The 26,148-nt window shown below is 40.4% G+C and overlaps 1 protein-coding gene across 1 annotated transcript in view; it reads left to right on the top strand.

The window, feature by feature from the left end:
• Positions 1–26,148, top strand: part of PIK3C3 (phosphatidylinositol 3-kinase catalytic subunit type 3) — an 83,900-nt gene that overhangs the window by 15,765 nt on the left and 41,987 nt on the right. The window contains exons 5-13 of the mRNA XM_084780870.1: positions 7,173–7,259; positions 8,809–8,904; positions 11,136–11,207; positions 12,489–12,593; positions 13,212–13,304; positions 17,996–18,181; positions 22,035–22,189; positions 22,599–22,689; positions 25,711–25,778. Of these exons, the coding sequence (XP_084636996.1) occupies positions 7,173–7,259; positions 8,809–8,904; positions 11,136–11,207; positions 12,489–12,593; positions 13,212–13,304; positions 17,996–18,181; positions 22,035–22,189; positions 22,599–22,689; positions 25,711–25,778 (953 nt within the window). The remainder of the gene's footprint in view (positions 1–7,172; positions 7,260–8,808; positions 8,905–11,135; positions 11,208–12,488; positions 12,594–13,211; positions 13,305–17,995; positions 18,182–22,034; positions 22,190–22,598; positions 22,690–25,710; positions 25,779–26,148) is intronic.

Genomic DNA, 26,148 nt, shown 5'->3' with positions numbered 1-26,148 from the left:
CCCTACCTCTTGGTAATGATGGGTCAGTGTGTGCACTGTTCCCTTCAACTTTCTCAGCTTGCCATACTGTAAGAATTTTATGATAGCATGCTTATTCTCCTGGGGCTTTGGGTGTGACCACTGGGCTCTGGTGTTTGATTTATACTGAACGTGTGTCTTTGGACTTGAAAGGTTAGTACAGAAGCATGCTTTCCCCTATCTCCTTCTCATTTCAGCAGCTCTGCTTGATGCCTTCACAGTGTGCTTTCCTTTCTGTCAGTTTGATTAAGAGCGGCAAAGAGAAAGTAACGAGCAGATGAAAAATGCTTTGTGGTCCAAGTGGAGATGCGAAGGGTGTGGGGAGCTGAGCACTGAAGCAGAGAAGAGGGGAAGCCATGAAATGTCACAGTGCTGTGTCTGGTCATGGTGGGCTGGGGTCTAGATCTCAGGGTTATTACAGCAGGAACCACAGAGGGCAGAAGGTGAACATAATACACAGAAACGGGGCAGACAACATAACCATCCTGACGCATGCTGCCTGGGTGTGCGCTGCAGATGACAGTGGAATACCTATGTTCTTAAGTGCTGTCTATACCTATCAGTAGTACTGCACTGCACACTGTCCTCACATCATTAACAAGGAAATTTATAAAAGAACTGAATGGAATGCAGAGTGCCTTCAATGAACCTTTTCAGTTATAATCTAAATCATTAAGTGACAACACAATGGAAAAAAATGATAGTTTGAAAGGTAACCAAATGACGACCTAATAAAGTGTGTGTATGTAACAAAGAATACCACATTTTTAAGGAGTGCATGGATACAGAGAAGAACCAATTGAAAGTGCTTTTAGGGAGTTAGTCCCAATAGAGACAGTAATGGACACACTGCAGTCAGTCGGTCTCATGCGCATGGAGCACTAGCACCCCTGGTCACATGTTTTCACTGTAGGAATGGACTTTAATCCTGATGAACAAGCACAATTTCTGGGTTTAGTTGTTGTTGTTTGTTTTTCTTGCTTACCTTAGAGAGGAAGAGAATGATTGGCTAGAGTTCACAGAGACATTTATTACTGTACAAATGGGAACATGCACTCCTGGCCCCAACATTTGGGTTGGGTCTAAGAGTCTCTTGTTGTGTCATTAATCCTCTTAGGTGGTTTTTAAAATTATAATAATAAAAAAATGGAGTTATGATAATGGCTGTTGTGGTTTGAGTGAGAAAGTTCCCCATACTTTGATATATTTGAATATTTGGTCAGCAGGTGGTGGAACTGTTTGAGAAGGAGGAGGACGTGTGGCCTTGTTTGAGGAGATGTGTCACTGGGGGCAGGTTTGGAGATTTAAAAGCCCACACCATTTCCAGCTAGCTCTCTATAACCCCTACTTGCAGATCAAAATGTAAGCCCTCAGATCTTCTACAGCCATGTCCTTGCTCCACCATCGTGAGCAAACTATAAAGCCCCTAACTAAATGCCTCTTGAATAAGGTACCTTGGTCATTGTGTTTTAGCATAGCATATAAAAGTAACTAAGGCAATTGCGGAAATTCTTCAAGGTTATGAGACATGTTAAATGGTGTCATTGACATTACCTAAAATATCTTATTGTATGACATTCATAATGATTTTTGCTCTAGATAACATACCTTTTATAAGCAGCTTTTTGACTTAATGACGTATCACCTGTTTCATGTTACAGCCAGGGTTTGGGAATGCCTTGTCAATTGTGTCCTCATTCTGCTGAGTGGCATCTTTTCAATTAGTCACGTGGTTTGCTCACAGTTGTCTGCTGCCAAAGCCTTTAGACTTACCTTAAAACTAGTGGCACCAAGTAGAATGAGAGTGTTGATGCCAGTGGAGTATTGAGCCCTAAAACACTATTGATTGATGTTCTGAAAAACCTATTCTCTGTTTTTACAGCTATAGTTTCTGCCTGAGGAATAGAAAAATCACATGCATTTAAAGCTAGATTAATCTCCAAAAAGTTTAGCTACATGAAACTTTTATATGGCAAATACTACCCTTCCTGAATTTATGAATGATGTTTAATAGTAAAATTGAAGAATTGTGGACAGGACTTCATTAATCAAGGAGATACGAAAATCTAGATGAAATTACTTTGCTAAAAATCTTTTGGCACAGTCAGACTGTGACAGACACATGTGTCAGTTGTTCAGATGAACTTTATTTTATGTATGGCTGTTTTATATCTTAGTTACAGATTATTTCAGTGTATATTAGAGTTGATGCAGACAGGACTCAGTGTTTTGTTTATTTCAGAGATACATCTTTAAATAATAGAAACCTATAAGACAGTCATAGTCTGTGTATCTGGTCTGTCCCCACACACATCATATATTAGGTCAGGAATACTTTTTTTTTTTTGAGTATTTATTTACATCAGTTTTCTTGAGGCTTATGAAAGGTGTTAGGCCAGGAATGATAGTGCATGACTTTAATAGCAGCACTTAGGGAGATAGAGGCAGGCAGACAGATCTGTGAGTTCAAGGCTAGCCTGGTCTATAAAAAAAGGTTCTAGGTTAGCCAGAGTTACATGATGAAACCCTACCTTAAGCAAACAAAAAGGCAATAAATAAATAAATAAATAAATAAATAAATAAAAATAAAAGGAAAAGAATAAAATAAAGAAAGGTACTAGAGAAGAAAGAGTAAAGTATTGACCTTTTACGTTAAGGGAGTAGAGAGTAAAATAGCAGGCATTGGCAAAAGTATACCTGGTATGGTTAGGCTGAAAAGGTCCTGTCTATGGTAAGGAGCAGAGGGCCTGGCCAGGCCGTTGTCTTCACATAGGTTCTGTTAATTGGAAGGCTTCACTATCTGCTGAAAACCAAATTAGTTTTATGTACTTCTTAAGTATCAAAGAAAAGTGGCAAAACAAAACAAATGCCTGCTTTTAATTAGCTATGGGGCCACCGGAACAGTTTTGATGGAGGATTTGGCAAGATGGTGAAGAAATTAGCACTTTAGACCAGAATGGAAGGGAAGCAGGTTTATCTACTATAGCGCCAAGGGCAGCGGGCATGGTGGAGTCAGAGGACCACCTAACTACAGTGATGGGTTGTGGGCTTTCCGTTGTGAAGCAGACAGTACTTATCTTATATTGGAAAGATGTAGGGCACTGACATTTCAGGCTAAGAATAAAAGGACGGTTTATCCCAGTACACATACAAGTTTTCTACACTCACCTGTGTTGAAAGAAGTCCATTTTTGATCCTCTGCTTTGGTAGAAGTTGGAGGTAACGGGAAGCTGCTGTAGACTGCAGGACACTCTTGTTTAGATACGCTGCCATCTGCACCAACAGGAGATGAAGTAGCAGGGGCTCTGAGCAGCTGCTTTCAGTGTGCACAAGGATTATAGGCATGTAAGTTTAATGCATTTGAATGTTAATTAGCCTTTCCTTATTAAAAATTGTTACTTCATGTGCTTTGAGCCCTACCTAAAATTAAAGCCAGTATGGCTTGAAGTTCTAAAAGGGATTTCTTTGCTAGAGTATATTGAATTCGGATGAATTATTTAGAAAAGTTTTCCACCCAGCCCACCATTCCCACCTTGGTGTGCAACCTTCAGTGAAGCTGTTCTGGGTGATCCACATGCAGCCACATGCCTCTCAAGAGGGTAGCTTCTTCAGATCATGGGAAATAATGACGTGAATGCTGTAAGCCACTGACTTCACATGCTTTAACTCATAGGTAAATAGGGTAAATGCCTGGAGGACATTTTCAGTGGCAACTATTTAGTTTTGCAGAACTTCTGTAACTAAGTTAAGCTGAGAAGTAGCTAGAATTCCTTTAAATATCAAGATGTGATCTAGGCAGCTATTGAATAGTCATCGTAATATATGTAAATTACGCTTGATTTTCCATTCACGTGTGAAATTCATCATTACTCTTCTCTGTTGAAGCTCACAGACAGTCCTCACTGTTTCTGATTGCAGCATTGTAGAGTGTGCGAGTTCCATCACTGAGCGAACATCTTCCACAATTGAGGTCTGAGAGGTACTTTACACTTGGCCTTTGTGGTGACTTTACCAGATTTAGTATTGCTTCTGTGATGGCTGTTCAAAAGACTGAGAACGTCATATTTGATGTGCAGCTAAGGAAAAAACCAAGGCCTAGCCTGTGTAAGGAGTGCCATGTATTAGCAGTGCTTAAACACAACTGGTACAGATTGCAGCAGGAAGCGCCCAGTGTATCCGCTGGAAACCTCATTTCACTTTCCACATCAAGAAACAACTTGCGTTGGCAGTTCTTTCCTCATAGCAAATCATTGCAGGGACCAACTGTTGGCTCATCAACACAGAACTAGTGTTTGTAAATAACTGAAATTAGAGGAGCTGAAATGACATAATAATAAGTCTACCAACAGAGGGAGTAACAAAGGCTAGCAGGTGGAAAATGGTTGAGAGGCTCACTTTATCGTTCCAAACTGGCTTTTACAGTAGACAGTATGAAAAGTTATAGTACATATTTTTTTTGTTTGTTTGTATGAGCAAAGTAATAGAAGTCAGTAAGAGTTTATATGCTCTGTAAAGGAAAGAAACAAAAAGACACATCTTTTTGCCTTTAGTAACGGTATGGAACTATACCTACTGTCTGTCATGTTTTTCATCTACCTGCATATTAGGCCACAAATGGAAAATAGAAAATAATATTTTTTTACTTCTTGCATGGGCTCAAATGTGACAGAGTTTGAAAAGAATTTGTCAGTGTTAGAACCAGGTCTACAGCTTGTGGTGTGACACTCTCCCATAAGTCCCAGTGCTTGGTCTTTGGTCTAGCTCACACGTCTATCAGATGTTCTACCAGCACTAACAAAATGTCTGCTCCTTGCTGTGTGTGAGTCCTTAGACTACGCGCTCAGTGGGGTCCTCTGTTCATTAGTTGTGTAAGCTAGCATGAAATGCCAGGTGTTTCAAGGTGGGGTTCTGTACCTTGCATTGCACTCCATTCTTATTCTGCGCGCTCTCTGACGTCCCTCCTCTCATTTACTGGTCCCCTTCCTTGTCCCTGGTAGTCCTGTTGGCTTTCCTGTCACACCTGTGTCGTTATCCTTCCTTTGTCCTCTCTCCTTTTTAGGTCTCTTCCTACTCTCAGTGTACTTTCTAACTTCATGTTTTACACACACACACACACACACACACACACACACACACACGCACACGCACATGCACACACATGCATGCACACATACACACAAATTCACATCTAGATTCAGCATATGAGAAAATATGCAGTATTTATATGAATCTCATCATATTTCATGTAGAATAATGATCTCCTTCCACTTGCATGGTTTTCTTGCAGTGTGATTTCCTTCTTTACACTGAGTAATGTTCCCGTGTGTATTTGTGCATACTACATTTTCTTTATCAGGTCATCTTTGCTGGACAGCTACACTGGATCCATCTCTTAGCTGTTGTGAATTGTACAGCTATACACAGGAGTGGCCGTTACTAATATCTCTGTATCTGTTTTCTTGGAAGAAAATGGTGCTGTTTGCTATGCAAAGAAAGTTGATTGTTTTGCATTACAGTGGGCCTCAAACTTCTTTTTAAAGGTTTTATTACATATGGGTAAGTGTTTTGCATGCATGTATGTAAATGCACCACATGTAGGCTGTGCTGACAGACAGCAGAGGAGGACATTGGGCCCCTTGGAACTGGAGTTAGAGACAAATGTCAGTCACTGTGTGGGTGCTGGGAACTGAGCCCTGGTCCTCTGTGATAGCTACAAATGTTCTTAACCACCAGGCTATCTCTCTAGCCCCTGAGCTTCAAACACTTTACAGAAGGTTATCACTTGTTTATTTCTGGAACTGTGAACTCATATTTGTGATGTTGTCAAGGAAGAGAAGAAATACTGGTGGTTACTGCTTTCGGTTCTGAGTGAGGTGATAATCAATCGGACTCTTGATGGGAATACTGCCACGGCTTGGACAGTGGGGAGGAAGTTGATGAGCTAAGCGAGGTGCCAATGGAAGGGTTTGATACTCAGTTTTGCTTCATTTCATGAATTTTTTGAGAAAGTGTTTTTATAAATAGGTTAAGCTGATGTTTAAAATATATACTGTCAGTGAAAAAGCAAATTCTAATCTGAGGACCTGGCAGCTTATCGCAATTTCTCTCTGAATTAGAAAAAAAAAAAACCAGTATGATGTAATTTATGAAAGTAGATCAAGATTAGCATGTACTCAAACATCAGCAACGTTAGAAATTTTAACTCCTGTATCGTTTTTCCTAAGATAAAGGCACACATGCGTGTGTGTATATACGTAAACCTTAGAGTGATGATTTACTGGTCCCCAGGAATTGCCTTTCTTTGTATAACTATTCTTTTTTTTTTTTTTTTAGAATGTTTGTTACATTAAAAATGGGAAGAATAGAGAAAGGTTTATTTTCCCTTAGAGGATCTTTCTTATCATAATTTCATTTATGCTAGTCAACACATAAGAACTATAGAACATGCAGCTAACGTTCAGGGCAGGCTTTGTTCTGTTCCTGCACACTAACCATGACAAGTCTGCTGGCTTGGCTTTAAGAAGTGTTTTTAAAAGTGATTTTCATATTTAGAAAAAGGTTTGTCTCTTGCCTAGTTTCGTGTTCTGATATGGTATGTGGTTTTGATATGTACTAGTGCTTTGTATGTGGGAATCTGAAGTGTTGGAGTGCTTCACCTGTGGAATCTCATGTTCTGATGTGTAGACTCAAATGTACAGGAGTGGTTTGTCCGTGTGAACGGCTGTGTAGAACAGTGTGGGTGGAACTGGATGTGTAGAAGAGCTTCCTGTGTGGGTATCACAGGCTCAGCCTCTGTCAGCTTAGATCTTTAAAACCCCAAAGTGTTTGGAGTTTTGGATCACTTTAGAATTTGAAGTATTTGTATATACTTGGTGAGATATTTTGAGAGTAGGCCCCCAAAACAGCATAAAACTCACTTGTTTCTAATGTATATTATATTGTCTTAAGTAGTATAAGACTTATTTTTAATGTATTGTTGACAGTGACCAATGCTATGAGGTCAGTATGCAGTTTTCCCTCTGTGGCCTAAATGCTTTGAATTTCGTAGTGTTATAGATTCTTGATTTTCAAGTCAGGGTGGAGTGATCAGTTTCCATCCTCCATCTTCCTGCTTGTTGGATCCATGCAGAGACTAACCCTGTTCTTTCCTGCAGCTTACCAAGGCTCATCGGCAAGGGCACATGGTGAAAGTGGATTGGTTGGACAGACTAACATTTAGAGAGATAGAAATGATAAATGAGGTGAGTTGTTTCCTTTTTTATATCAGGATACATTCTGTAGATTTACTAGGTTAACATTTTTTTTTTTAATTCTTTATTGCCAACTATCTGGCAGATGTGGGCTTACTTCAGTCCCTGAGTTTTATATTAAGAAGCAACTAATTTGGCCTTTTAAATGTTACTGTAACTTGAGCCATTAGCAGGGGCTGCCTGTTGTATGTGAGGATTCAGCGCCTCATGTGCTCTCACTTAATGTTGTTCAAGTTCCTGTCATTGTTCTGTCTCTGCTCCAAGGCCACTACATACGTCTCCAGCCCACACCTATGCTCAGCTGTCTCATTTGCTACCTCCTGGATGTGATACACTCAGTAAGCTCTCCCTTACACACAGCTTACTTTTTCTTCACCTTGTGTATTGAGCCATTGTAAATATCTAATTAAAGGTGATGGCAGTGAGTGTGTTACAAAGTTATATTTCTTAAAGCTAGTAGTATTTTGTAACCTTGTTTTAAGAATAGCCTACGTCTGCTATAAGAATGTGTATCTAGAGAATGGAAACAATTTTTATGAATCAAATTCTGAGAGGAAAAGACTCTGTACAGCTGATAGTGACCACTGTGGCCTACACGTCACATGACTTAATTCTTATGACACCTCTAAGGGTTCTTAGTAGGGTTTTCCCTGACAGGAGGAAGATGATCGAGAACAAGTTGAGTCATTGCTCTTGTCTTAAATGAATGTGGTAGAGGGTAACACTTACATTGATTGTAAAATTGAGATCTTTTCTAAATTATTCCTACATTCTCAACCCAAACACTAGGAGAGTTAGCTTTTGCACTTTTAATAATGGTTCTGTGGAAAAATTGTTCATTCAAAACATGTATGTTTTCTCCCAGGTCAGTGCTTTGTGTGTAGAGATGCAGCACTGGGCACACTTCCCACCTTTGCTGTGTTGCTCTTCCGATTTGCTTGTCGCCAGGCAGTAGACTGTTGTTTATGGAGCTGGACAATTTAAGTGACCTTAGTGTGTGTATACTTACATGCCTGTGCACCATGCATGTGCACTGCGAGCAGAGGCCAGAGGAGGGCATCCTGATAAAAGTTGTTAATAACGAGTAATCTTAGGAACATTCAGAAATTGTGAGAACCTTATAAAAATTAGTCAAGCCTCTTTGGGTACAACCTAAGAAAACAAAAACAAGATTATTTTTCTGTAAATTTACTATCTATGAAGTGGGCTAGTTATGTAGTTCAAAAGTGAAACTGCTGAAGTTGTTACAAGTATTAATTGTCATCTTTATTTTTGAAGTAAAATAAAATAGTTCTCAAAACACTTTCAAGTTTTAACATCATAAAATCCAAGGTGCTGAGTAAAACAACAGTTTATCAAGTTTGGAGATGGCATGCTGAGTACATTCCTTATAAGTAAAACAGTGATTCTGTCTAGGCTGTTGCATGTGGTTGTATTGTAAATAGTGGGTTGGTTGATTCATATACTGTTGAGTTGTGGTGGAACCCTTATTCAAACAGGTTGGAAGTGGTCATTTATGTATATATTTTTTCTTTTTCAGAGTGAGAAACGAAGCTCTAATTTCATGTACTTGATGGTTGAGTTTCGCTGTGTCAAGTGTGATGATAAGGAGTATGGTATTGTTTACTATGAAAAGGTATTTTCCTTGGAACTCTATGCTTTCTAACATCCATGATGGCTCTCGCCACTGAGACACAGTATTTGGTTGCAAGAGAGCAACCAACAGTTTTCAGTAGCAGCTGACCCTGCACACAAATAGCTGCAGCCCATTTGGCTCAAGCAGTTCCAAGTTACAAAATTAGATAAGTATGCAAGTGATTAAAGCTCTCTGATGAATTGTTCTGTAAATTGTTACAAATGACATTAATGTAATAACATTATGTACAGTTATCTATTCACACAATAAAGTAGGAAATCCATATTTCCTTGGCACGACATTGAAGAAATTATGTGTCTCTGCTTATGAAAGGCTTCATTGACAGTTTATTCAACATTTGGAGACAATGTTTTTACTAGACTGAATAACAGTTGGGTATTGTTCATACTTTCTCATGGAAAGAAATAGTCTACTGTTCAGTATGTAGCTATTTTAAATTCTTTGCCTTAAATTCATGTTGAAGGAGTTTCCTTTAAATGTTACAGAAATACTTATATAGATAAATGTATACTCATATACTTACATGTGTACTTATATACATAAATGTATACTTACTGTCATGTATGTATAGTTTGAAACCTTATAAGTAGTGTTTCTCTTATCACTATGAAAATAGTGTTGAGATCAGTAAGTGAGAACAGAGTTCTTGTGCATGACTCCAGAGATGAATACTTGTAGCACACAGTGAAGTTTATACTTGGGTCACTTGTTCATTAGAAGTAGCTCTTTAAATTACACTTGCACGTGAGTGTTGTTTATAGATGCTGCCCCAGTTACTTTGTGCTTATACACTTTGAAAATGGTTACTTGAAAGATTTTCATAAGAAACAGTTTGAGTTTGTATTGTTAATTCTTCAATACTTTGTGATCCTTCTCCAATTATTGCTCTTACGTTCCCTTAATCACTTTTTTCTTTTCACTGTGATGGAAGATTAGGATAATTTAGCAGATTATAGCTTTTTATATATGAGAAAGACTAGGAAAGATGTGAATGTGAAACCTGCCTCAAACAAAGGGAAAAAGTTATTGCTCAGAATGTTTACCAGTATATTCTGAAATTACTTTGTATGATACATATTTATTAAAGCCACATTGCTGCTCCTATGGGGCTTCTGTGTGAAGAACCTGCTAACTGGGTGAAACATTCAAACATTGTGAGGGATTTTTTTTAAAAACAGCTTAGGCAATTGACGGTATAATAACAGAATAGAAATTAGAAGAATTTTCAGCATTTTTGAAAGGTTACTCCTTCTAGTACTTGCTCATGAATTAATGCTTGCCTGCCCACCCTGTCATATTTCCACTTAGTATAAGGATGGCTGGGCCAGAGCTTCACAGTCTAATGGAAACAGACTTCCTTGTCACCTGTCTCCTGTGACAGATAGCCTTAGTGAAGATTACCTGTCACAGTCGGGCTGATAAATGCCTTTTCTGGTGCTGTGACCGAGAACAAGCCTGTTAACAACAGCTGTGGGAATCCGTTGTTTCCTGTAAGACTCAATTACTGAAGTGGAGTTGAGGTGCTTCTTCAGCCCCGCCTGACTTGGTTGCGTATATGTAAAATTGAGAACACACTGACCTCTAGGCACAGAGTCACAAGGGAATGAATACTGACCAATACTAGCCTGTTGCAGTAATTTGGAAGAGATACTTATTATGCTGAGTTGGATTAAAAACAAAAGTTTATTCTTCAAGATTGGTGACACCAACAAGATAAGACAGCTTTAATTTTTAACGTGTCAAGAATTCTGCATTCATGCTGCATTCTTGTCCTTGAGGTGGCTTGTGTTGTCCCTTGGGATGCCTTGTTACTGCTGTCTTTGACTGGCCAGAAACGTGACCCACACTTGAGTCTTTGAGTAAGTTATGGTGACGAAACCTGGACTGATTTAAGTTAAACCAGGGTGTTTTCTTATTCATTGACATCAACTAAAATTACAAAATTATAGCCACAAACAATAAGAAGTAAAACATTTCTAGGCTTCATATCCTTATAACTATAATACATTTTTTCTATTTATTTTCTAAAATATTAGTGGTAGAGATAGAAAATAAATATGGAATTGAAAGAAGACAAGAATTTATAACTGAAACAGTGATGTTTTAAAAGTAGAATTTAAATTTATTAGCATTCTATAATATTATGTCCACTTATCATTTGGGTAAAATGTGTTTTTTCTTCTTCTTTAAAACCCTGCACTATATTCTAGGATGGTGACGAATCATCTCCAATTTTAACAAGTTTTGAGTTAGTGAAAGTTCCTGATCCCCAAATGTCTATGGTAAGCTGTTTTACAAAGCTTTTAAGAACACTTTCTTCTCTAGAATGAACACAACTTAGACCCATGTAATGTATTTTAAAATAGTAATGCATATATCAGCTATGCAGACACCATTTGTAATACTGCACTTCGGCTATTTGGAACTATGTCAACTTATAGGAAGCACTGACACCCTGAAAGAAAGGTCTGACTAATTCAAGAGTGAGCAATTACTTAGTTAAGTTGTGAATTGCTGGTGAAGGGAGCTGCTGAGAAAGTGTTGGCATGGCCAGTCACCGTCCCAGTTTGCTTGAAACACAGAACCAATAGCAACTTGGGGAAGAAATAATTTATTTGGCTTCTGGGTTACAGTCCAGTATCACAAGAAGCGAAGACAGGAGCTAGAAGCAGTAACTGAGGTATAGACCGTGAGGGAATGCTCTTGCTTTCCTACACCATCCAGAACCACCTGCCCGCCACACACAGTGTGCTGGGCCCTCCTACACCCATCGTTAATTAAGAAAATGGCCCACAGGCTTGACTACAGGCCAGTCTGATGGGGTTTTCTCAACTGAGGTTCCTGTTTCCAGATGGCACACGCTTGTGTCAGATTGACAAAACTAAGCATCACAGTCACAGAAAGGTCGTTATATAGAAGGTGAGCGGGCCTAAGTAAGATCAGTGGATTAACATTTTCTCTGGATGGACTTTCTTATAACAGTGTTATAGCCACCATGTCTACCAGACAATAGGCTTATGCAGAGAGGTGTTAGGGGCAAGGACAATGGACTCAGAATTAAAAATTAGTCCAGAGACAAAATTACAAACAATGTGTTTTTAATGAACTAAAACCTAAATTTATGTTTTCTGTATCTACATACCTACAGGCAAATTTCAGTGGCTCCACAGATAGCATTAATAATATGGCTGATGGTTCAGCAGCAGATGAGTGCATTCAAGCAGCAGGTTCACTGGCTCGCTTGTACAGTGACATCACAGGTCTTGAGTGGCTGGTGTGGTAGCTACTAGTGTGAACTCGATGAAACTTGATAGGATGGAAGGATAGCGGGAGTGTGGAAGCACTAGGAAGCAGAGTGCCACGTGTGTATGTGTGCGTTCCACTACTGGAGCTTGACTCGTGCATAGTCTCACAGTCTTGCAGTGGGTCCACAGCACTGAAACGGCACGAGAATCACACAGCAGACATCTTAAAATGGCTTTAAGAAAGGACGTTGCCATTTCTGACTGCCGAAGCTTCCCTTTGTAGAGTTTGCATTCTCTGTATATCTAAATAATTTACAGGAGAACTTGGTGGAGAGCAAACACCACAAGCTTGCTCGGAGTTTAAGAAGTGGACCATCTGACCACGATCTCAAACCCAACGCTGCCACCCGAGACCAGCTAAATGTAAGAGAACTTAAGGGCCCCGCAAAAACAGCTCAGTGGACGTGTCTTGCAGCCAGTACTGCACATTATTTCAAAGTTAGATGAACTTTGTAACTTCATGATTTCAACAGTTTCATGTTGTCTGCAGAATGTTTTTTCTTTAAATCATTTCAGGTCTCCTAGTAATTTTTTTCTGTGGAGACATAACTTGAAAATTGTAAATATTTTCACAGTTTAGTGTTCTTAGAAATGAGGCCTGAAGTGCTCCTTAAGAAGGCTCCCATGTAAGCAAGCACTCACAATTGTGTTTGATTTGACAAAAGGAAGATTCGTTTTGTTTCTTTTGCTGTTATGATGAGGGACATTGTACTTCGGCTTCCTTACTATCTAGCCAAATGTAATAAGCTCTGAAATCATGTGTTCATATGGAGCTTGGCTGTCTCCTCCTTCCCTGTATGTCCTAATGACTTGTTTCTTGAATAGATGCCTTGGCTCATTTTTGCCTTATTTGGCTCTGGGTGCCTTCTTCCCCCTTGTGTACTAGTTATGTTACAGAAATATCAAGCAAATGAAAAAATGAAATGGAAATATGTATTAAGTGTATGCTTGGCAAATCTAGTTCTTTTTCTTTTGTTTTAGATTATTGTGAGTTATCCACCAACCAAGCAGCTCACATATGAAGAACAAGATCTTGTTTGGAAATTTAGATATTATCTTACTAATCAAGAAAAAGTGAGTTTCTTAAATAGTTTATGTATCAAATTTACCTCAGACTCTTTTTTTTCCTTTTTTTAAAATTTTTTATTAATTTATTCTTGTTACATCTCAATGGTTATCCTATCCCTTGTATCCTCCCATTCTTCTCTCCCTCCCATTTTCCCTTTATTCCCCTCCCGTATGACTGTTCCTGAGGGGGATTTCCTCCCCCTGTATATGCTCATAGGGTATCAAGCTACAAATTCAGCTATAGTAAGCAAACATGCCACACAGCAGTGTGCGTGCTGTACTGCTGTTTAAAAACAGTAAGAGGTGTCAAAATAGAGACAAATGTTCCTGCTTATCAACCCCTAGAAAACGTCTGAATGAATTTTGAAGGCGGATTTGGGTTTAGTTTTTGCCTCTGCCTTTTGTAGACCTACAGAGTAAAACTACCCTGGGCCCATGGGGGCACAGAGACTGAACCACCAACCAAAGAGGATACATGGGCTGGACCTAGACTCTCTACACATATGTAGCAGATGTACAATATGTGGGTCCCCTAACAATGAGACCTAGAGCCCTGTCTCTGACTTCATTGTCGCCCTCTGGATCCATTTCCCCTAGCTGGCCTGCCTTGTCAAGCTTTAGTGGGAGAGGATGCACTTAGTCCTGCTGCAACTTGAGGTGCCAGGGTGGGTTGGTACCCATTGGGGGCCTGCCCTTCTCTGAGAAGAGGATGAGTAATGGGGGGAGGGGCATGAGGATGGGGCTGGGAGGAGAGAAGGGATGGGGCAGGGATCAGGTTGTGAGGTGATTAAATTTAAAAAAAGAATCCCAGCACTCAGGGAGGCAGAGGTGGGCAGAGCTCTGTGAGTTCAAGGACGGCCTGATCTATAGAGCAAGTCTAGGGCACTCAAAGTTATTCAGAGAAACCCTGTCTTGAAAAAAACAAAACCACCACCACCACCACCACCACCACAACAACAAAGGAAACACACACCCATGCACAAACATGCACAAACAAAAGAAAGAAAGTGGCTTACTTTATTTTTTCCTTGTTCTAATGGAGACAGCGTTCGTCACAGGTGAAGTGACACAGTACCTGTTCCATAGCACAAGCAGTGTCAGTCCCAACTCCTTTCTTATCCTCTTTGCCTCTTCATTCCCGGGTGATTAGGTGAGTAGGAAGTTTGTGAGTTGTGGGGACGATGCAGACAGAGGAAGAACATGAGTGGTGTAGACATGTAGAAACTGAGTTAGTAGAGCGTCAGGCTTGCAGGATGGAGGTGAGCTGAGCACTGCACATTTGGTGAGGAAACTGCAGGGTTGGGGCTTGTGGAGGGAGAGCTGTGATGAATTGCCAGGACTGGCCTCGAATGTAAGGACCTGTTGTGTCTAAACTGTTACCACCGAGCAGCTTCTTAACTGTGGGCCAGTTATTTGATGGATTGACACTTTAGTTTCCTGTTCTTAATACGGGATGATTCCGTGATAATGAATTTTCTGTCTCTTGCAGTTCCTAAAGTATTCTATCTTAGGTGGAGGAGGCAAAGATTAATTCTTAAAAGGAAAGAAAGAAAAAGATTCATTTATTTTATTTTACATGTATGAACATTTGATCTGCATGAATATATGTGCACCATGTGCATTCTTAAAGAGCTGATGAAATGTGAGGGACCTTTAAATCCACAGAAAAGCCACTTTGTACATGGTACATCACTGTCACACAGATAAGGATTCATTACAGAGCCACAGAGTTATACATGCTGCTTCTTGAGATGGTCATGATTATGAGTGAGAGGGAAGGCTCAGTGACGATAGAGAAGAGGCCATAGATGCATTAGGAAAGCTTAGCATCAGGAAACTCATCGCATGCTGCAGAATGACCCAGTGTGTTGCAGTCTCATGGCGTCCTCGACTTGTAAAAGTGAAAATGAACTAGGGATCATCGTAATTCATCAGCTTTTCCTGTTTCATTTATTGATGTTTGAGAACCCTTTGTGGATGAGTCTTAACTTGATCCTTTATGTCTGTGAAAAGGGGAGAAGGAATCTATGTTACTCTGGCTTTGAATGCTTGCTCCTCCTCCTCAGCAGCATGGGCCTGTGCTGTTGTATTCTGTAGAGCATGAATTAGCTGTGCTAAGGGAAGAGTCCTGTGGTCACAGACACCATGGCTTCATCACTACAGTGCCTGAGTGATGTGAATTGTGGGGCATGTGGCATGTTGTCCCCAAAGCTGCTGCTGAAGCTGTAGTTCTCAGACATGAAGGATCTTAGGTCATTGGCGTAGAGTAAATAGTGTTTTTAATGCTCAGGAAGGGCTGTTCAAGAAACCAATGCAAACTGGACTTAAGAGGCTTGAGTGCTCATCACACAAGCCGCCTGTGGATGTTAAGATGATGCAAATGCCTGTGCGCCACCCCCCACTGACACCCAGGCATTCTTTTGGTCTCTTTCTCACATGGGAATGGGGTTGGTTGCCATTTGGGCTTCAGAAGAATTTCTCATTTGTGGTCTCAGAAGGACTTTAGAAACAATTTGGTGGAAATTAGCTATTAGGAAATGACACTTTTTACACTTTTCATTAAATTTGTTCCTTTTATTTTCTTTCCTTAAATGATGTGTCTGAAGAATGTTGGATGATAATTTTGAAGTCTTACTTTATTTGCTACAGAAAGTTCATAGTAATAACATTGTTTGATAAGACCATTTATATTTATAAAATATACTTACATTTTTGGTTTACATCAGACAAAATATGACTCATTTTTGTAGTTTAAGTATTGCAATTTTCTAACCTAGCATAATATGAACTTTTCTCAAAAATTATTAATTAATCATAAATATTAGGTATTGAGATTGCTCAGTGGTTACACGTGCGTGTCGCCAAGCTTGATGACCTGAGTTTAGTCCCCAGGGTCCACGTGATAGAAAGAGAGAACCAACTCCTGAATGCTGTCCTCCTCTCTACACACACAAACACACACACACACACACACACACACACACACACATATACACATACACACAAGCACACATGCACTCTCGCACACATAGTCACATGCACACACACATTCACAGTCAAATGTATGCATACATGTAAATAAATATCTATCTATATATATTTAAAGTAACTAATTTCTTGTTCTTTGATTCAATCTGGGAAAAAGTAGTAAGGGGATCCTGTCTCAGTGATACTAATAAAGATTTGCTTATTGTTTTTAGAAGGCAATGTTTGGCATGGTGACATCAGGCCAGAAATATCTTTGTGTTGCCTACTTAGGTGGTATTGAAGCAGAAAAGAAATGAGTTTAGCTAGGTTCACTTAATATCTGCCTTTGGCCTCACTGCATTTAAGGTAACATGTTCCTGCTTCCATACATTAAAAGTGTTTTTGACAAAGACTGTTGACATCTAGTTCAGATGGGGTAGTAATGGACTATTTTAGCAAACACATAGGCTGTTATTGTAATAAAGTGTGAAGGACAATGCCTGCATTCTGTGCACAGAGGGAGATACCACAGTTGAATGCGCTCGTTGGCTGCTTATGAGTTTTCATTGTAAGCAGGAGTTTAGGTTCAGGTAGGAACAGTGCTATGGAAAGGAGATGGATGAGATTGTATCAGTCTAGATTTCTGTCTGTAGGAGTGGCTCTCACTGGCAGCTGGAAAGCCCACAACAGGAAGTGTGGCTACACACGTGGTTCTATAGGGAAGAGGAGCTCAGGTACATTGGAGCAGAGCTGAAAAGGAAAAGGAGACATGCTCTAGTTAGTGTGTGCCCATGTAAGGCCTAGCTTTAAACAGTAATAAACGTATCCTGTCCCATTGTAGGGGACCCACATGATGACCAAGCTGCTCATCCTCTACATAGGTGTAGGGGGCTTAGGTCCAGCACATGAATGTTCTTTGGTTGATGGTTCAGTCTCTAAATCTCCATGGGCCCAGGTTAATTGACTGTAGGTCTTCTTGTGGTATGTTTGGCCCCTCTGGTTCCCTCAGTCCTTCTTCCCACTCTTCCACAAAACATCTGGAGCTCAGCCTGTTATTCAGCTGTGGGTCTCTGCATCTGTTTCCATCAGCTTCTGGATGCAGCCTCTTAGAAGACAGTTATGCTAGGCTTCTGTCTGCCAGCATAGCTGAGTATCATTAATGGTATCAGGAGTTTGCTCTCGCCAATGGGGTGGGTCTCAAGTTGAGCCACTCATTGGTTTGCCATTTCCTCGGTCTCTGTTCCATCTTTATCCCTATACTCCTTGTAAGCAAGACAAATTTTGAGTCAAAGGTTTTGTAGGTGGGTTGGTGCCTCCCTCCCTCCACTGGAAGTCCCACCTGGCTATAGGAGGTGGCAACTTCAGATCCATATCCTCCCCCTGCTGTTAGGAGTCACAGCTAGAGTCATCACCATAGACTCCTGGGAGCCTCCCCATCCCAGACCCACCTCAACACCTATTTCTGTTCTCTCTCCCAGTCCTCTGCCACTCCTCCCCTCCCTGCATCTGATTCCCACCCCAGTTGCTCCCCTCCCCCCTTCCCTCTCCCACCTAGTTCCCTCCCTCCATCTACTTCAGAATGGGCAAATATTAAGTTACAGGGAAGATGCTTTTCTGTTGTTTTCTGTCTGCCACTGTGCTCTAGGACCAGGACCTGTGTGCTGTACAGATTCTGCCCTTACCTGGCAGTGGGATATAGTTCCTAACTGTCTACTGTTCTCTGATTCTAGGCTTTGACAAAGTTCTTGAAGTGTGTTAATTGGGACCTACCCCAGGAGGCCAAGCAGGCACTGGAGCTTCTGGGGAAGTGGAAGCCAATGGATGTGGAGGACTCCTTGGAGCTGCTGTCCTCACATTACACCAACCCCACAGTGAGGCGCTACGCTGTGGCCCGCTTGCGGCAGGCCGATGATGAGGTAGTTACTGTTCATTACTCCTGCTTGGCAGTCTGACAAGTACATTCATCACACACCTAGTTGATGTGCACCTAGTCATTAGGTGCAAATTCCTTTATGTGTGTGCTGTAAGAGAGACAAAAAGAGTTTCTAAGGGAGCATATGTACCAGTGGTTCACTGCATTCCTAGACTAAGGCCCTTAATATGGTTCCTCTTCTTGTGGTGATCCCAGCCGTACATTTTGTTTTTTGAAACAGGGTTTCTCTGTGTAGCCTTGGCTGTCCTGGCCTCACTTTGTAGACCAGGCTGGCCTTGAGTTCACAGGGATCCACCTGCCTCTGCTTCCCTGAGTGCTGGGTATACAAATATTTTTGTTGCTGCTTCATAGTTGTAATTTTGCTAGTTATGGATTGTAATGTAAATGTCTGATATGCAGAATGTCTGCTAGGATTCCTGTGAAAGGGAGAGGTCCCAACCCACAGTTTGAGAACCATTGATATATACAGATATACTAGTTAGGTTTCCAGTAGTATTTAAAGTATTTCTGTAAGGACTGCTGTAAGAGAAAAACTGAATTCCATTTGGTTACATGATGGGGCTCTCCCTCAGGGCTTTCCACTGGTGCCAGAGCTTGTATTCCTCTGGCCGGAGAAAAGGATTCTAATGAAAACTGCTTTAATGCCACAGCACCAGCTGGGGAGTAGTTCAGTAGACCACAGGCTACATGAACTGTAGCCCTGCAGAGCCTGTGAGCCTGTGAAATGCAGAAATGCATGGCCAGCTCTCTCCTTCAAACCTCTGCCTTGAACATGAGTTGCTGGCAGTTGTGCACATGTGACAAATTTCCCAAGATGGTGTTGAGTTCTCTGGGTACTCAGAGCAACTGTAAACTTTATGCTGATGTCTGTGTACCTGACACTGCTGAGGAGGGTGAACACTAGTTGACACAGGTATTGTTGGACTTTGCTTTACTAATTCCCAGCGAGGTAGACTCATCTGCAGTTTTTCTTGTGTTATAGAGTGAATGTGTTCTTAAACATGACTTACTAGTTTGTGCTTGGACTTATAACACAGTGTGAAACCTTATTGTAAATGGGTTCTGAACCAGTGGAACAGCTATTATTAATGATATATTAAAGGTCATTTTAAATTAGAAATGTCATGAGTTTCAAGAGGCAAATGAAACATTATGATTGATATATGTACATATTTAGTATGTACATACATACTAAATAGTACAGTAAATGCTTCCAAAGAATTTACCTGTCTAAAGCCATCATTTGCAACACTAGTTTCCATCACAGTCGCCCCTATGGAGACACAGACACCCTTTTGACTCCCATATACACCTTCTTGTTATCTCTCAAAGTCATGGTCTCATTTTTCATTAATTGTTGTTACGTGTGTGTGTGTGTGTGTGTGTGTGTGTGTGTGTGTGTGTATGCACACTCTGTGTGTTCTGTCTGTGTAATGTTATGTTTCTGTACGTATGTTTTCAGGCCTGACCATTAAGAATAGGATAACCAATTGGTGTGCTCTTCTCTTACCAATTGGCTTTGAGATGACTTCCATGTCTACTTCCTTGGGATGGATGATTTGCTAGAGCGAGTTACAGAACTATGGCCCGGTAATTAGAACAGGCATTTGATAGAATCCTTGGGTGTAGTCCTGAGCTTGGAGCCCCTGTTCCCATGGACATTTAGGCCTAGCATTGTCCTCTGTGGACACACAGTTCATGCCATCATTTTGTATTCTGGGCACTTCTTCACATTGGCATGAGTAATGAAGCCATTGGTAGCTAAGACTGCCCTGTTGGACAGGCAGACCTAGCTTTTGGACATTGACTCTTTCCACGGTGTTTAGAATAACTGTTGTCTTATGAAACCTCATAAGAGTCAAAGTAAGAGATGACAAAGTAGTCACTCATTTCTCTTATTCATTAGGTAAAATTAAAAGCTGTCATTGTATAATGCCCATTTTTGATCTCTCTTCTGATTCTTATACATGTTTCTTGAGCTCTCATATTTTCCAGGTGTAAGATGATACTAGAAAAGCCATGTCAAGTTTTCAAGTCTGTATTGCTCTCCTCTCATTGTAGCTAAGCACAAATACTGTCGACGTTTGCCTTGCATTTACTGATATGAGAATGCTGTTAGTGCCTTGCCATCTGATGTGCATTTATTGGTACTTGTATTTAATTCTTCTTGTGTTCAGTTGGCTCTTTGTGTATGCCTGAGTTGTGAGTGTGTAAGCTTAAGTCAGGATAGACTTTTTGGCTCTTGTTCTCGTCATGTTAATCAGCATTGTGATGTATTTTCCTAGGGCTTTACCACTCATAAAGTAAATCTCTTAATACATTTATGATTTAGGTTTTTTTTTTGTAATTCTATTTAGAATGTTTAGGGTACATGGTTCAGATGGGAAAGCTTTTCATGAGAATTGAGTGAGGATACTATTTGAGACACACCGAAGACAAGTTGTTTGATTGCGTACAGAGAGCAACTGTTCCTGGGGAAGGCAGTGATCATTACACATGCTCGTGGCTTCTGAAAATTTTCTGTTTCATCGATTTGGTTAGAAATCTGATTTTTTTAATCCCTCCCCTGCTTTTGCTTTGTTTTACTTAAAAGCTAATGTCTTCCATGCTTAGAGGAATTTGTATTTTTCAGCATTTGACTGTATAATGAGAAAGCAAGTGGTTTCCTTAGTGTTCCTGTGAATTTATTTCCATAGAAATGAAAAGATGAGTTGTTTGAGTGTAGAGTACCAAATGCCCAGCCAATCATGTGGGGACGTGTGACTTAGGGAGGGTCTTCTCCAGCTTCCCCTGCCCTGGGCAGGTCAGTGAGAAGCCGTCCTTTTGCTTTTGATGGCTGAGTCTTGTCCATCACTGGGAAAGCCTTTCCTTTTTAAAAAGTAAATTGTTTTAGTGTTTCCTTAATAGTGCTGGAAATGAGCACATTGCTCCATTTATAGAGGCACGTAGCACTCCCTCACAAATGTTAGAGGTTTCACAATAGAGACCAGTCAGATGAGGAGCAGCTTCTTGTTGGTGTGCCTCAGTTCCAGGCTCCTACTGACAGCCAGTAAGCAGCAGAGGGACTAAACTGAGCCAGCGAGGCTCCAAGACCTTCCTTTAAGCAGATGTTAGCATCTGCTCGGTGTCTCCCATGTGTGTTTGAAAAGACAGACATGAGGTTGTTAGAGGGGTGTGGTAGTGGGACCCTGGAAGGTTGAGAGGGGTCTGTGGATATGGAACATGCATAGTATACATAAATGGAATTTTCAAAGAACTATGTAATGGGGAAGAGGAGGAGGAAGAAGAGGAGATGGGCGGCAGCTCCAGATTCTCTGAACTCTGGCTTCTAAGGGAAAGAAGAACAAAAAAATCTACCTCAGAAAATGTCCTGAAACAGACATTCTTTTGAAACTGTGAAGTGTGTTGTGCTCCAGCAGTCATAGACGTGGGGGACTGTCTGCTGCTCACAAGGCCCTTTAACCCCTTAGTTCTCCAGGGGCCGTCTCCACCTTCTCCTCACTTCCCCACTTTCTTGTTGTGCTGTTGAGACACACCTCCTTAAATCATCCGCTGGCCGCTTACTGTGTGCTGCGCACTCTCCAGCCTCCGTCTTCTACTAACTTATTTTATGATAGTGACTGTTTCTGTGGTCTTTGTTGTTCTGGTGTTTGTGTAAATAAAGACACAAGGATGCGGCCAGCAGTTAAGTAGCTTCATAACAACCCAGAGGCAGCAAACGGAAGAGGTAGACATGCAGACCACATGCTTTCCTGGCTCTGCAAAGAACCATGTCTGTACTCTGTGTGCTATTTGATCTTCTAATACCTGTTTCTTTTTCATTCATTTATTTCTAGGATTTGCTGATGTACTTGCTGCAGCTGGTCCAGGCTCTGAAATATGAAAACTTCAATGACATCAAGAACGGCTTGGAACCTACCAAGAAGGATAGTCAGGGTTCAGGGTCAGAAAGTCTGTCAAATTCTGGAATTAGTTCTGCAGAAACAGATAGGTATGGCGCTCCAGAGATGATTTACATATGACACTTTCTCTCTTTTCACGCTATCCTCTTCTTCCCTTTATATTGGTGTCTTTCCTTCTTTACCGCACGTACCAGACAGACTCTAGCTTTTCTCCTGTTGACGCTGACTTTGGTGTGGAAACTCACCAAGTGAACTCAAGAGTATACATGTACAGATGACTAGAGCCCTGTGTGCTGCCTGCTGCCCAGTCAGAGGACCTGGGTTACAGTCTGGGGTCAGCCTTTGTCTAGATGTGCAAGCCTACTGTGTTGTATACTCGATGATGTGGCTCTGTTTTCTCATCTTAAAAATGAGGATAAAAGTAGCAGCTCCTTGCCTGCAAATAAAATGATTACAACAGATTTTACATCTTGGTTATTTCTTCTGTTACGTTTTCAGCTCCCAAATTATAACGAACCCTCTTCCTCCGGTTTCCCCACCTCCTCCCTCATCTAAATCAAAGGAAGTTTCAGATGGGGAAAATCTTGAGGTGAGTACAAAGCTTTCCGAGATTGTGGTGGAAGAGGCCATGTCAGTGGACATTTTGTGTCAGTCTTTAAGACCTTCATTTGATTATCATTGTAACTTTGTTCAGTAATTGATTATGGTGCATTCTTGTGACATTTCCCCTCATGTAATGTGCTGGGTATTGCTGTTGATTTTATTGGTACTCGGGGCATATAAATGGGTTTAGATATAATATGAAAATAGACTAAGCTCAAATATTTTATTAAGGATACTCAGGATGTTCATTTTAATATATTAATGAATGTTAGTGCAATGGTCAGTATATACAATTGTACATTAAGCAGATGTTGGGGAAACAGCTCTCTTAAACAACTGAAAAAATACATTGGTTCATCTCTCTCTCTCTCTCTCTCTCTCTCTCTCTCTGTGTGTGTGTGTCTCTCTCTCTCTCTCTCTCTCTGTGTGTGTGTGTGTGTCTCTCTCTCTCTCTCTCTCTCTGTCTGTGTGTGTGTGTGTGTGTGTGTGTGTGTGTGTGTGTGTGTAGGGGGAGTGTTGGGTAACACCAGGGGCCCAGTCCTAGGCGAGGACCTGAACGTGGAGAAAATGATGTCTGAGGGAGACGTAGGTGGTCACTGGTATAGGGCCTGCAGGCCATACGTGCACTTTCTTACAAGTTGATGAACTATGTGAGGGGAGAGCTTGGCAGCCGTAGCTTATGCTGAGAATGCTGTGACCTGACCGGGTTATGAATGTGTGTTCAGTGTCACCCTGCTTACTGACTACCTAGCGTTCAACTGTAAGTTAAACCGTTTTAATCTATTTCTGACATTGTTCTTGTGGCCAACATTTCCTAGGCTGACTGTTACAGAATTCAGATAATCTAAATCATCATAGAAAGGTGGGGGCCCCTTTGAGTGATGACCCTCCCTCTTTCGTAGCTTCAGAAAAGTAATTGTATTCTACCAGCCATCAGCACCTTCAAGTTGATACTCACCAAGGCTCTGAAGATTCAGTTGTTTGTATGATAGCTTGTGACACCCACAGCCTCCGCTCCTCCTCTACCCCTGAGCTGTCTTCTGACTTCTTTCTTTCTTTCTTGGAAATTTGGACATCAGTTTTTATGGCCAGCTAAATGCTAAAGCCTGACTTTCTGAGATCTTGATTAGAAAGTGTCAGGTCCAGCACTGTACAGATGGCATAGAGCAAGCTCACTGAACTCTTGGACAGTTTGTAGCCTTTCCTGAGGAGTTTGCTGCTTTGTGAAATAAGTAGGTCTCCTGGTTTTGTTTCCTGTTGGTATGATATAATATCCTTTCAAAAGCAAATTAAGGGAGAAAAGGTTGATTTCACAATTCCCAGTTAGTTTACCATTGCAAGGGGTGAAGGAGGCAAGGTTACAGGAGCTTGAAGCATTAGCACGCAGTCACGAGCAGAGAGCAGTGAATTGACACAGCCATGCTTGTGCTTACCTACTCCCTCTCCTTTCAGTTCAGCATCCCCTGCCCAGGGAATGGTGCCACCCACAGTGGGTGAGAGTTCCTTCCTCAATTAATATGACCAAGATAAACCTCTTCAGACATGCTCACAGCCTGAACCAGGAGGTCCTTTGTTTAGACTCTTGTTCTACATGATTACATCAAGCTGACAATTAAATCTATCATACAGGGTCAGAATTCCCTGTAGATGGGGAAATCGTGAGAGGTTTTGTTTTGTTTTGTTGTTGTTGTTGTTTGTTTTGTTTTCTGTGTGCCTGTAAGTATTTCCTTGAAATATTTTTGAATCTCCTTGTTAAGTGAATTGTACTTTTGTAGCCTTGTATGTCAAGTTTACCTTTGAACATATCAGATAGTTTAAATCTTGTTTAGCATTCTGTTTAAGCTGGAGCTGTTTACGTGTTTGATTGCTTGGTTTGTTTGGCTTTTTGTGATTATTGCTGTATTTGAATAGAGCGTCTTGTATAATACTCTCTCTTCTTTTTTAGTTATATATAAATACATGTTTTTCCTTGTTCATCTTTCGGTACATCCTTCTTCCAATCCTCTACCTTGCCCCTTGTTATAGATTCTACTGTCTTTATATATTCCTTTTCTGGTTAACTTAGATATTTTAACTTATGTTCTTAATCTAAATGTTTCATAGTCATTACTTTTCTTCCAAACAATACATAACATTCTTTGAAGCAGTACAGACCCTGGTGTGTCATTGTTACCCAGTGTCTTAGGTCTGTATTCTTCACTTCTAAATTAGATGGTATTATTGTTGTTGTAATTTGTGAAAAATGTAGAGATACTTGCCTATAATAGTACCTGTATTCTTATTATTCTTTCTCTGATCTGCAGTGTGAGTTCATTTTGTTTCTGTCCACAGTATGCTTGATTTTGTTGTTGTTTTTATTTAAAATGTTTAAAAATTTTAAGCATCATGTAAACTGAATTTTTAAATTTATAAGATATATCTCATGTTTTCCAGTTATGATTTCTAAACACTTTTTACCTTGTTTTACTTGCTGTCCTCACTTTCTAGACTGTTGTAAAACACCTTAACAGACTGTAGGTCTGTACTTTTCAGACACCTGGACTAACTAAATGTTAACCAAACTGTCCACAACTCCTGTTGAAGTATTTTCTTGTGTATGGACAGCCACTGCTTTTCACTACAGTTCACACTCTAGATTGTAGCCAACAGTTGTTACATAAACATGGTTTATCTTAATTGAGCTGCCTGCCAAGCATAGAGCCTTTTTATATACTGTCATCTTGGGTTGGCCTAAGTGTGATGGCTTCACCATTGTCTTTTCAGATTCATTCAAACTACATGATTGTTTTTCATTGTCTTTTTCCATTACCAAATAATTTGGTCAAGGGAACAAGGAACTCCATGAAATCTTATGTATTGTCTTAGTTTATAGTCAACCTGGGGTGGGTGGCTTGTAGGATGGATGGGAGACATGGATGGATGAAAATCTGTACTATAACTGCAGGTGAGAACTGATGGAGCAGCTTGGGATCTCAGGTGGTGATATGTATTTCTTTTAATTTTTCAGCAAGATCTATGTACCTTCTTGATATCAAGAGCCTGTAAGAATTCAACACTGGCTAATTATTTATACTGGTAAGTGACAATAATTTTGTTTGCTCTCTATCACTCCTTTGAACTATTTGTCTCATGCTGTAAAGAAAAATTGAAGATGAAGACCATAACTAGGTGCCTGGGTGGAGTGCTTAAGCCACCCACCTCCATCACAGCTGTGTTCATAGAAGTCAGTGTCATCATAGTCTGTCTTCTGCTAGTTTTCTGAGACCTAAGATGTAAACAGCTGTGATGACCCTCCTTCCCCAATTTGGTCTTTTTTTTTTTTATTTATGTAATAGATCATAATTTATAACTTTTCAAGAGTATAATAGTTCTACATTATCTTCCAAATAATTAGGATCCTATCAAAATAGAAATTGAAAATTAAAAACTACCTCCTTCTCTCATA

The sequence above is a fragment of the Acomys minous genome (assembly GCF_964271855.1).
Source record: "Acomys minous genome assembly, chromosome: 4".
NCBI classification, from domain to species: Eukaryota; Metazoa; Chordata; class Mammalia; order Rodentia; family Muridae; genus Acomys; species Acomys minous.
The sequence above is the reverse complement of the archived record's forward strand: the minus strand, read 5'-3'. Positions and strand labels throughout refer to the sequence as shown.